At 31.9% G+C, this 11,545-nt stretch overlaps 1 protein-coding gene across 5 annotated transcripts in view; it reads right to left on the reverse strand.

Moving 5' to 3' along the window:
- The window catches only part of Col11a1 (collagen type XI alpha 1 chain), a 531,458-nt gene that overhangs the window by 25,764 nt on the left and 494,149 nt on the right, over positions 1-11,545 (reverse strand). For all 5 annotated transcript variants that reach the window (XM_033758347.1, XM_033758344.1, XM_033758345.1 and 2 more), the window contains 3 exons: positions 1,919-1,972; positions 1,677-1,784; positions 1,153-1,206 (listed from right to left, as the gene is read on the reverse strand). In XM_033758347.1, the coding sequence (XP_033614238.1) occupies positions 1,153-1,206; positions 1,677-1,784; positions 1,919-1,972 (216 nt within the window). The remainder of the gene's footprint in view (positions 1-1,152; positions 1,207-1,676; positions 1,785-1,918; positions 1,973-11,545) is intronic.

Below are 11,545 nucleotides of genomic sequence, written 5' to 3' on the forward strand. Positions count from 1 at the left end.
ATATATATATACACACACACACACACACACACACACACACACACACACACACTCCTGAGGTAATTAATATAATCATGATAAACATTTAAGTAATATTTGAATTACCAATTGACAATTTAAACAAATATGCATTTGTTTAATATCCATAGTGTTATATGCATTATTTGTCTTTCTTTTTTGAAACAATATCTCCCTAAGTAGTCCAGTAGGTAGGCTTGCCTTAAATTCACAATGGACCCAGGCTGGCCTCAATCTTGTGATGACTGTCCCGCCTCTGTCTTTCTGCGTGCTGCCATTGCAGGGGTGCACCAGAAGCCCTACTTGTTTACCTCTTTGATTATTCCTTTACTCATAATTTTGGGTAATGAAGTTCAAATATCTCTACTATGATATTGAATGCATATGCTTATAAGTAAACATTGCATATGTTTCTAACAATTTGTGTAAGACAAATTATTTATCTAAGACTGATTTTTAAGCAATTGTCTTAAACAGCAAGTCTTTCATTATCACTTTCTGCTCTAAGTTTAGCAATGGTAGCTTTGGAGTCTGCAATAAAGAATCTCTGAATAGTGTGCTGGTCAACTAGCTTAATTGCATTTCTCATGTATGCTGTCTACATGTAAAATCTGTACTACTGACCAAGCATTAATGTTATGATAATATCTTCCTTTCCTAAAGGTGTTTAGTGTCTGATTTTTCAACCTATATGTCTCATGAAAAGAACAATTTATTTAGTCAGTGAGTCATTAAATGGCTGTGACAACACTGCTTTTTAAAATGACGTGCTAAGAAAGCAAGTTTCATTTCATGCAGCTTGGGGAACTGTCTGTATTAGGAAAATGAGTAGCTAGCCCCTCAATGGAATTTTATTAGGATTAGAAATATTTTTTCTAATTAATTATTAGATTTAGAAATAATTTATAAGAAAGAAAAATTATAATCAAATGGCATATTTTCTGTGTACCGATCAGTCAGGATTATTTTCTTGTATTTAGGCTTCACTTATATATTTCTTTGAATATTATAGTTTATAATAATATAATAATATAAAATATAAAATAACCTATAAGGCTAAAATTTCAAGAATTCTCACAAGAGTGCTGTTTTAGGAATTTTCTCTTTTAAAATAATAAAGAAGATACTACTCACTATAGGACCAGGTGGTCCATCTTGGCCTGCAGCTCCAGGGAGACCTTGTTCTCCCTGCAGAAGAGAAAACATTTTATCTTATAAACAAAATAACATAATATTTTAAAAATGGGTAATACAAAAATAAAAACAAAGCAAATCACCTATGGTACCACACGAAGAACATCCATCTACAATTACTATAAGCAATTTTGTGTCCTTTTACTTTGCTGTATATATCTATACACACACACAGGCATTCACAGATTGGAATAGACGGATGTACACAAATATTACATCCTTGAGATCTTAAGGCATTTTTATCACACCTTTATAAGTTTGAATTTTATCAAGCACTTACTACAGAAGTGAAATACTTGAATATTTTATGAGTATATGCCTATTACATAACCTTTACTGAATTCCTGTTAAAAATGCCATCACTCACTATAGGTTCCTAAAAATGCCATCATCAACATATTCACTCATAATTTTAGAAAAGAACCACTGTTGTCGAAATGGCATCACTGAGCACAGATGCTCACCACAGGGCCCGGGATGCCCCGAAGACCTTCTGGACCAGGCTTTCCAGCAGGACCCTGAGGGCCGACGGGGCCAGTTTTTCCAGGAGGACCTTCAGAACCTGTTTCTCCCTGTTAGAAAACAAAATATATGAACACAGTCAAAATCAGAAAACATACATTTTGCACTTCCTTATACATACTGACATGTTACTTGCTGCATTCATGAAAACTTTCAAACGTCCTATGTATAATTTCCACTTTACCTTGGCACCTTTTTCGCCTTGTCTTCCCTCTGCACCTGCAGCTCCAGGAGGACCCTAGAGACATAAAATGGTATCTTAAACAGGTGTACTATATAAAATTCATGCAAATGAGGACTTATTTACAAAAACTCCAATTTAATTTGTAACAGATGCCAATAAATTGCAGTTTTTAATTGCTATTTGTTTAGAAACGCAGTGCAAAAAATTACTATGTTATGGACAAATTTTCACTCGTAATATTAAAAACCAAGCAATGATTGACCAGACTACAATCACACCACATAAATGGAAGTGAACAGTAAAAACAATTTTAAAATGTTAATGAATTAAAATACTAAGTATAAAAGTCATTTATTATGTTGAATTATTGGGAATTCTTTACATGTGCTTTAAGAATGGTGTCTTTCTTAATTTAAAGGCACCTATGTGTTCATGCATTTTTATAAGATCATGCACTAGCTAAAGAACCATGACATTTAAATCATTACAGTCAGCAGACAGAATATTTTTATTTTCATTTCATTACTATGTAAGTCACAAAACAGGTAACAGTTAAAATGTGTCACTTTTTAGAAAATAGTATTCGAGCATAAATTTCAAATTTACATTTAGATGTCATAAAAAGCTAAGTATAGAAAGATTAAGAATTTTGTTTTCCATGTGTTTACTTCAATCTGTTCAGCAACTGTTCTTGAAATCATCAATAGAGGTTGAGTTTGCAGCTGGGAGAAAGTAGTCACAGTGATTTTACTTGGTGAGAAGGTTAAGCATGAAGATAACTTTCTATTTCATCAGATGCAATTTTAACATTCAAGTTGACTACATGCCAGACATTATATGGTCTTTAAAATTAATATTTAAAATGAATATCATGCACTTCATCAAACACAGAATATTCCATGAACCCATTTTATTTTAATGAGTCAATGAAGACATCATTAGCAACTATTTCTTACTATCAACTCATTCATTACTGGACATTCACTGTGCTTCAATCTAAAAATAAGCGATATATAATTTCTATGGGCAGTGTCTCACGGTGGTAATAAATGAAATAATAACATAAATATATTAATATACAGCTCATTTTAACCGTGCTACTTATTCAAGAAGATGTCTTTATTGTATGATAAACTTTCCTTTTTTCTACTGTTAAAATGTTGAACTATAAATTATTTTGACACAATACAAAATTTAAAATACTAAGCAATGCAAGGTAGAAAAATCGATTTTAGTTGCTATTATTTTGGAAGTAGAAATAATGTGATTCATTGAAATAGTACTTTTTCTTACTTAATGAAGATGTCATTTTCCTTAAAATAATTACATGAATATATACCCTTCTAACTTTCAAAAGGTCTCTTTTATACACATAAGATTTATCTACATCTGCTTTATAAAAATCAAAACAAAAACAACCACTATCTAAAAAAACAGTAAAAATCCCTTTTTATGATAACGGGCAAAAATAATCTAAGTTTGAAGTTCCTGAGGGTTTCACACAACCAAACTATGACATAGCCACAAAATTGTTATTAAATAAAGGGTTGCTCTACAACAAAATACATCTTCCCTCTGTAAACATACATCTGTGATCATGGACATCTTTATTAGATGACTCAGTTCTGTTCAATTTTTCATTTTATTTCTATTTTTAGTTATCCTAATATTTTCTCTGCATGGTAAAGTGTGTGTGTGTGTGTGTGTGTGTGTGTATGTGTGTGTGTATGTATGCATGTACAGAATTTTAAAAAAGAGAAACATAATGCCTTCTATGGTATGACAGTCTCCCTCCAAAAGCATGTGTTGGAAATTTAACCCCAATGCATCTATGTCAGAAGCTGGACTCTAATTGGAGGTGTTTAGGCTATGAAGGCTCCACTCTCATAAAGGGATTAATACAGATTATAAAAGAATGTAAGGCTGTTATCTTTCTCTCTCCAGATCGCTGGCTCTCTTGTTTTCTCCCTCCCTCCTCTGTCCTTCTCATTCTCCTTGCCTTTTTGCCATGGATTATACAGCAAGACTTTTTCCAGATATAGCCTTTTAGTCTTGGAATTTCTTGCTTTCCAAACCAAAAACAAATACATTCTGTTCCTTACAAATTACCCTGTCTGTGGTATAATGTTATAGCGGCACAAAACAGGCTAAAAGAATGCCTATGGAAATATGTTCGCCTTAGTAATTGTTAAATGTTTGCATAAAGGCTTCCATTAATTATTAACAGGTAGTCACTATTATTATTATTATCTTTGTACTGGGATCAAAGTCAGGACCTTGCGCTTACGCTTACGAGGAAAGTGCAGTGCCACTGAGCGAAATCCCCGGCAGTCATTACTACAATAGGTCCATCTATCCATGAGAAATGCACTTGCTATACAGTATCCAAAATAATCTTTTAATAGTCACGTTTTACCACATGATTGTATTATTTAATCATTCTTCTACTCATATCATAAACATTTAAACATCATTTATGTTCCAGAAATGTGCTAGTGATAAAAATGCAAATAAAAAAATAAAACCATAGGAGTTCACCAAATTTAAATTACAATGGAATTTATATGAAAAAATGAAAAAAAAAATGGAAACAAAGTCTATGTAAACAGGGAGGGTGGAGAGCTTGAAGGCAGGGCTGGGGAGTGGGGAAAAAATAAGAACCAAGATAGATTACATAAAGGTGCAAATTCCAAAGGGTGAATGCTATATTGTATACCTAAAATGTATAAATAAAATTAATAATTAAAAGAAAAAAAATACAAAGATGAAAATAAAAGCTAATAAATCCAGTAAAAATATGAAAATGAAGTCTGCGTAGAGAACGAATACACTGATTTTTGTAGTGTATATCTGGAATGTCCCCTACAAAGCCTCATTTCCCCAGAGGTAGAATTTGTGGATAAAGTGGTTGGATTACAGGACCCTAGAGCTGACAAGCTATTAGGTAGAGTCTGTTGGAAGAGGTGGTTCCTGGAGGAGTGACGGGAATGATGTATAACCTTGGCCAGCTTCTCCAGTTGCTTCCTCAGCTCCCTGAAACCATGTATGTGTAGCATTTCTCTGCTTAGTCCTTCTACTGTGCTGTTTTGCCTATGAGCTAAAAGTGTGCGTGTGTGTGTGTGTATGTGTGTACAGCAGAATAGTAGGTTGAATACTGATGCAGTAGCTTGACAGTTGAGAAGCAAAGAGGGAAATTACAGAAAAACAGGGACTTAAAAATAATCTACTTATTTAAAACAAATAGTAAAACAAAGTACGTCACATTTAATGTGAAACTAGACTATTTGGGTTAACATTTACTCCAATATTAAGGGAACAAATGTTATCATTTTCCTGTAAAAATTACAACTTTTATAGATAGCATTTAAAAACACTAATATTTAGAATATTTGTTTTGTCTTATATCTAGATAGCTCCCCAAAGTCTCATGTAGGGCTTCTGGGAGTGACTGCATTATGTGTATATGACATTGGCTGATGGGTGTGTGATACTGAATCAATCTATTGATTGGCTTAGCATATTTCTGGATGCAGATGGTGGATTTACAGAAGAGAGAGATCACAAGGGTTGTGGGTAGCACTAACCAACAGGTTTATATCTTGGATGGAATACAAAGAGAAAGAAGAAAGAAACCCCACGGCCTCCTGTCTGTCACTATATGGGCTGTTTCTTTTCTGTCACTCTGCTCTGCCTTGAGCCAGCCAACTATGGACTGAAACCTCTACAAATTAAGCTAAAATAAACTTTTCTTCCTTTTTTCAGGTATTTTATTCCATCAAGAGAAAGTAACTACCCCTATTAGACAGTGTTCAAAAATAAACTTAAGTTTATTTCAATATGTTTCAAAATGTTTAATATTATTTGAAGTATATATCTCTAAAAAGGTTGCATAATCTTCAATGTTCCCAATTTAAATGGTGATCTTGCTTACATAATGATGTTCTGAGGCATAGTTTTTTACTGAACAGAAATTTTAAGTGGATTTATAATCCCTTTTCTCATCCCAATGTATTTTATACAGATATATTTATATATTTCTCAATCTGAGATTTGAATTAATAATACATATACAATAGAACATATTACCATATGTATATATACTATGCGTAAGTGCCTATGTGAAATATATATGCACAAGTTATAATGCATATATATTTAGTATATGACATATATGTGTGCATATATATAGAGATGAAAGAGTGTTCTATTTTTGTAATCAATTTCTGTTACTTCAAGCTTTTAAATGTAAGACTGTCCTTGGCAATATAAGCTGGACTGTTCAAATTCCATTTAACATGTGCATTTTCAGGTTATAAAGTTAAAATTGTTTTTAACTGGTATAATTTTTTCCAATAAAGACATGGAACTACCTATGATAGTAACAATATTAAAATTCTATGGCTCTTTGATATAAGTAAGCTGTACAATGTTCTACTGCCTTAAGAAAATATACATTTATTCCCAAGATTTACGTATCCATAACTTAACATACATGTACTAAAAATTATAATTTAAATTTCCTACTTGTTCATTAACAATCAAAATGTTGTCACTTTAATATCTTGATTGATATCCTATTAGTAAGTACATTATTCTTATTAATTTGTTAGATTCACTCCAAAAATGTGATATTTTAAATACATTATTAGTCCTTGCTACTTCTGCAATGAAATGTGATGGCAAAATTGTTATTGATTTATAGTTTAATCTAAGGCTATACTCAACTAAATCTGCTAGTTTGGTTGGCTATAATTTAAGAGTGAAGCATTAATTTACAGTGTCAAGGCAAAACAAATCATAGTTTAGTGCAAGATTATTGACATTAGAATAAATTTTCATACCATTAAAATAAATTTTACATTAATGAAAAAATAGATTATTGTATAATACAGATAAGCATGTCAATTTATCTACATCTAATGCAGAAAACAATTTATTGCATTTTGTTAAAGAGCTTTCAGTGAGATACAATGCTATCATATTTTTAAAGAAGAAAACCTGCATATTAATGTTCGATTGTGCTGACCTAAGGTTAATTATTCAACTTTATTAAAACGAATGTCAATAGCTTCGTAAGCAGTATGTATTTATCACTGTGCTCATGCTATTAATAATTCATTGACTCAGAGTCTTTTAATTTTGTTTATCAAGTGAGAACAGGATAAAATAGCTAATCATATTTGTATAAATTATTTTAAAATAAGATGACAGAATATCCCTAAAATTTTGATAACTTTAAAGCAATTCGTCAAAAATCAAAAAGGTAGAACTCCATTACAATATTTTCTAAGAATACAAAGTAAAATATGAAGCAGGGAATGACTCAGGTAAATATTTTATTATTTTAGTCTCTCAATATTCAAGTTAATTGCACAATACAGTTCAGTATCCAAAACTTAGAACCTTTTTGCATGCTACTTGCAACTATTATAATCTAATGTCTTCCACAGAAATAACTGCAATCCTAAATTTTGTTAATCATTGTCTTCCCTTTTTATTGTCTTTATCACTTAAATTTGAGTGTAAACTTACTTTGTCTTTTTGTATGTTATATAAATGAAATAATACAGTGCTACATATTTTCTAGTCCAAGATTACATATGTATGTATGTATATATGGATATATATATATTATATACATGTTATATACATATATGTTCCACAACTTACAATGTGGTTATATTCCAATAATTCCATCATTAATTTAAAAAATCGTAAGTTGAAAATGCATTTATTATACTGAACCCACTAAACACTACAGTTGAGTAGCTCATGTCATTGTAGGTATTGGTTGTTTGCCTACATGACCTTGTGGCTGATTGGCAAATGCTGTTCACTGCCCCTGCTCGCTGCCATTCAAGAGTATAATACTGCATACTGTTGGTCAAAGCTATGGCCAAAATTTGAAAGACAATTCCTATGGAATGCACAGTGCACCACTGTAAGTAAAAAAAAAGTTGAAAATTCGAAACATTGTAAGTTAATATCTTAGATTCTGCTTCATGTTGTTCTAAAAAATCATTAATATTGATTCAAACCTGTATATACCCTTATTTTCATTATCACGCTATATTTTGATTTATGAGTGTAATTCAATGCACCTGTGGTTAACAATATGAAAAAAAGATGATATGAGCAGTTTTATGTGTCTTGTTGCGAATGAACACAATATATAATGAAGCACAGGTATCTGGAAACAGAATCCGCAGATGGTAGAGAGAGCTCATTTTAGATTATACTAGGCAAGTTTAAACTATTTAAACCGTGTGGTGCACCCAGAAAGATCGCTGTGAGTTTGAGACCAGCCTGAGCTACATATTGAGTTCCAGGTCAGTCTCAACTACACAATGAGACCCTGTCTCAAAATAACCCTAAGAAACAACAAACAAAATAAATTATTTCCTAGCAGTTTTACTAGTTAATTAACAACTGTGCATAAAAGTTCACTGTGGTTATTTGTAAACATCAATTCAAACATTTCGTTAGAGTAAATATTTGTTAATTAATGAATAAAAGTTCATACCTCAATTCAACTATTAGTATATATTTCCCTGATTCAGCATTGTTTTATGTATTTAGACATGTGAGAGATATCTGTGAAGTCCATTTTCACTACTTTGCCTGATTTTTTAAAATTTTGATTGTTTTCTTCCATCATAATTTGTAAGAAACATTCAAATATTCTGGAAAATCAGTCCTGGCAAGTTATGTCCATACAAGAAATAGTTTCTCCTACTTATAACTTTTCTTTTCCATATATTGTCAGTATTTTTTAATAGACTGAACATTTCACATATTGGTTATTTTCTTTGTGGTCACAAGTTTGTTACCATAATTTATGATTGGAGGTCATAAATTTATTCTCCAATAATTTTTGCTAAAATATGTTCTTTCACAGTTATACTTACGATTCAGTTGGGATTGAGCTTTTGTGAATTGAGATAAACAGGCCTACTTTTAGTAGATATAGTATTATCAATATTTCCAGCATGATTTATTCAATTACTTAACTATTTGTTGGCCTGCGATGTTTAAAAGGTTTCTTATTTTCTACTTGTCTTCTTGATGCTTTTAAAAAATCATTTCAAGAATGTTTTACTCCTTTTAATCAAGAGAATGGATTAGGTTGTTCCCTGAGGAACACTGACAGGAAAGGAAATAACATGATTTTTCTGTTCTTTAATTGTACCTGATATTTAAATCTAAGGAAAATCAGAAATTGTTTACAGTTTACTCATACAATAGAATCTTAAATTTTGGATTAAAATAGGGCAACACTCCATTGTTCTTCAAGAAATATATGTGAAAGTCTTGAATGTACTCTGTTCTCAACATAGCGTTATACATTACTTTTTATTATAACTAATCATTTCTAATATGTGACAAATATATCATTTCTTTCATAATAAAGAAAAAAGAGTTGAGTCAGAAATTGACTAAAGTTACTAAGTTAGACCTGATTAGCAAATAACTAAATCCAAACTTTGTTATGAATAATAAATATGCAAATATATGCATGAGATTTTAATACATAACAATGCATAAATGCCGTAGAAGAAAGTTATGATCTAAATTTTTATGTATGAGCTGAAGAGTGTTTTAGAACTATTTCAGGTCTTATCGCTACTGCACTACCAGTTTTGTGTCTTATCTTATGTTCAGCCCAACCCTAGGTTAGGTTCCTTTGGAAACGGTGGCTAAACAATGTGCCCAAGAAAATACAGAAAATAAGTGATAGAACTGCATGAAAAGATGGATGGTTTGACTTCATTGCTTTGTACACTACTACATTATATTGGATTCCACCATTGGAGGCTTGGAGAAAGAAAAAGAAAGCAGAATAAATCTGGAAAGTTTGAAGAAGAGTAATAGTAAAAATGTAAAGACGCAACAGTTCTCAACAATCTTATCAGACTTTGTAATCACTTTGTGAGAACAACAGTGCCATGGATTTTGTAGGCTAAATTTATTTTTATTAAAGCCAGTGGTTATGGTTTAGATTTACAATGTCCCTTAAAGATTCATGTGTTCAGAAGTTGGGCTTTTAGAAGGCGGTTAGACCATGGGTGTAGTACACTTATTAATGGATTAAATCATTGATGAGGTGGTTGCTGACAGCACTGCTGGGAGGGGAGGCCCAGTTAGAAGTTGTCCATTGTGGTGTCTTTGGAGGGCACATCTGCCAGTGGGGCTGACTTTGTCTCTCTCTGAGTTTCCTGGCTGCCCTGAGTGGAGCAGCATTCGTCATCTACAGCGCAGGGAGTTAGCCAGTCATGCCCTGAAATCTCTGAAATGCTGAGCCAAAAGAAACCTTTCTCCTTTAAACTGTATAAATCATGTACATTGTCCCAACAATAAAAAAAGTGACTAATACACCAGGTTTGGGTTTTGTAGATAAAATTAGGAGAAGTCAAACAATGGATAAACAGCACTGATTTAATGAAGATTAAATTATATTAAGAAGAAATATTTATTGTAAACTAAATTCACTTCGAATGAAAAGAAATGTTTGCTCATAAATATTCACTAAATTTGCACTGCTGAGAGATGAAAGTAGAACCCATACTTATTCTATGCTCAATATTGGGATGTTCAGTGTAAAATTTTTCCCTAAAATAAAGTTAATATTAGAGAAGTGTAGTGCCCCTTATTGTCCTGAGACTTCAGATTATTGAAGAGGGAATCAATCTAAGAAATTTATTTTTACATTTAAATAATGTTTTATTCATTAATAGGCTGGAAAATAGAAAGCCAGAGAAGACATAGTAATATAATGCAAGCCCTGAAAAAGGCAAGTCTATAGAGATTATTTTACTATGAAAACAGTACAACAGTTAGAAAAGGGCAGTAATCTGTTAGGACACAGAGAGACTGAACAGACAAAAGACAAGTAATGCAATTGAACTGATAATAAAGTCTTCCAACAAAAAAAAAAACAAGAATAGATGGTTTCATTGTTGAATTTTACAAAACTCCTAAAGAATGAAGGCAAACTTTATTCCTAAGAAATAAAAGGGATGGAACCCTTTCAAACATTCTTTGAGGTTACAACTACCCTGATAACAAAAGGAAATGAAGAACAACTGAAAAAGGAAGGTAGATCAACATCCCTGATAAACATGGGTAGAAAAATTCCAAAAAATTCTACCAAATGGAATCCAACAATACACTTACAAATGCCACTAAGATCAATAGGAAATTTATCCCAAGGATGAAAGAATGGATCAATATATGCCAATCAATCAATGTAACAGTGATAAAATCTTGACAAAGAGGTATAGAAAGAATGTATTTTTACATAATGCATGCTAATTGTGAAAAACTCACCACCAGCATCATCCTGAATGGAGAAGAGCTGTAAATATGTCCCCTAATATCTGAAACGCGGTAAGCATCTTCACTCTTCCTGCTTTTTTTTTTTTTGGTACCGGGATTGAACTCTGGTCCTTGCTCTTACGAGGCAAGCCACCGAACCACTGATATAAATCCCCAGCCCTACTCTTCCTGCTCTTATTCAATATGCTACTGAAAGTTCCAGCCAGAACAATTAGGTAAGGAAAAGAATTTAAAGCTATGCAAAGGGAAAGTACAAAAAAAAAAAAAAAAAAAAAAAAATTATCTTTTTTT

The sequence above is a fragment of the Fukomys damarensis genome, unplaced genomic scaffold (genome assembly GCF_012274545.1).
Source record: "Fukomys damarensis isolate Sample0158 unplaced genomic scaffold, DMR_v1.0_HiC HiC_scaffold_33, whole genome shotgun sequence".
NCBI lineage: Eukaryota > Metazoa > Chordata > Mammalia > Rodentia > Bathyergidae > Fukomys > Fukomys damarensis.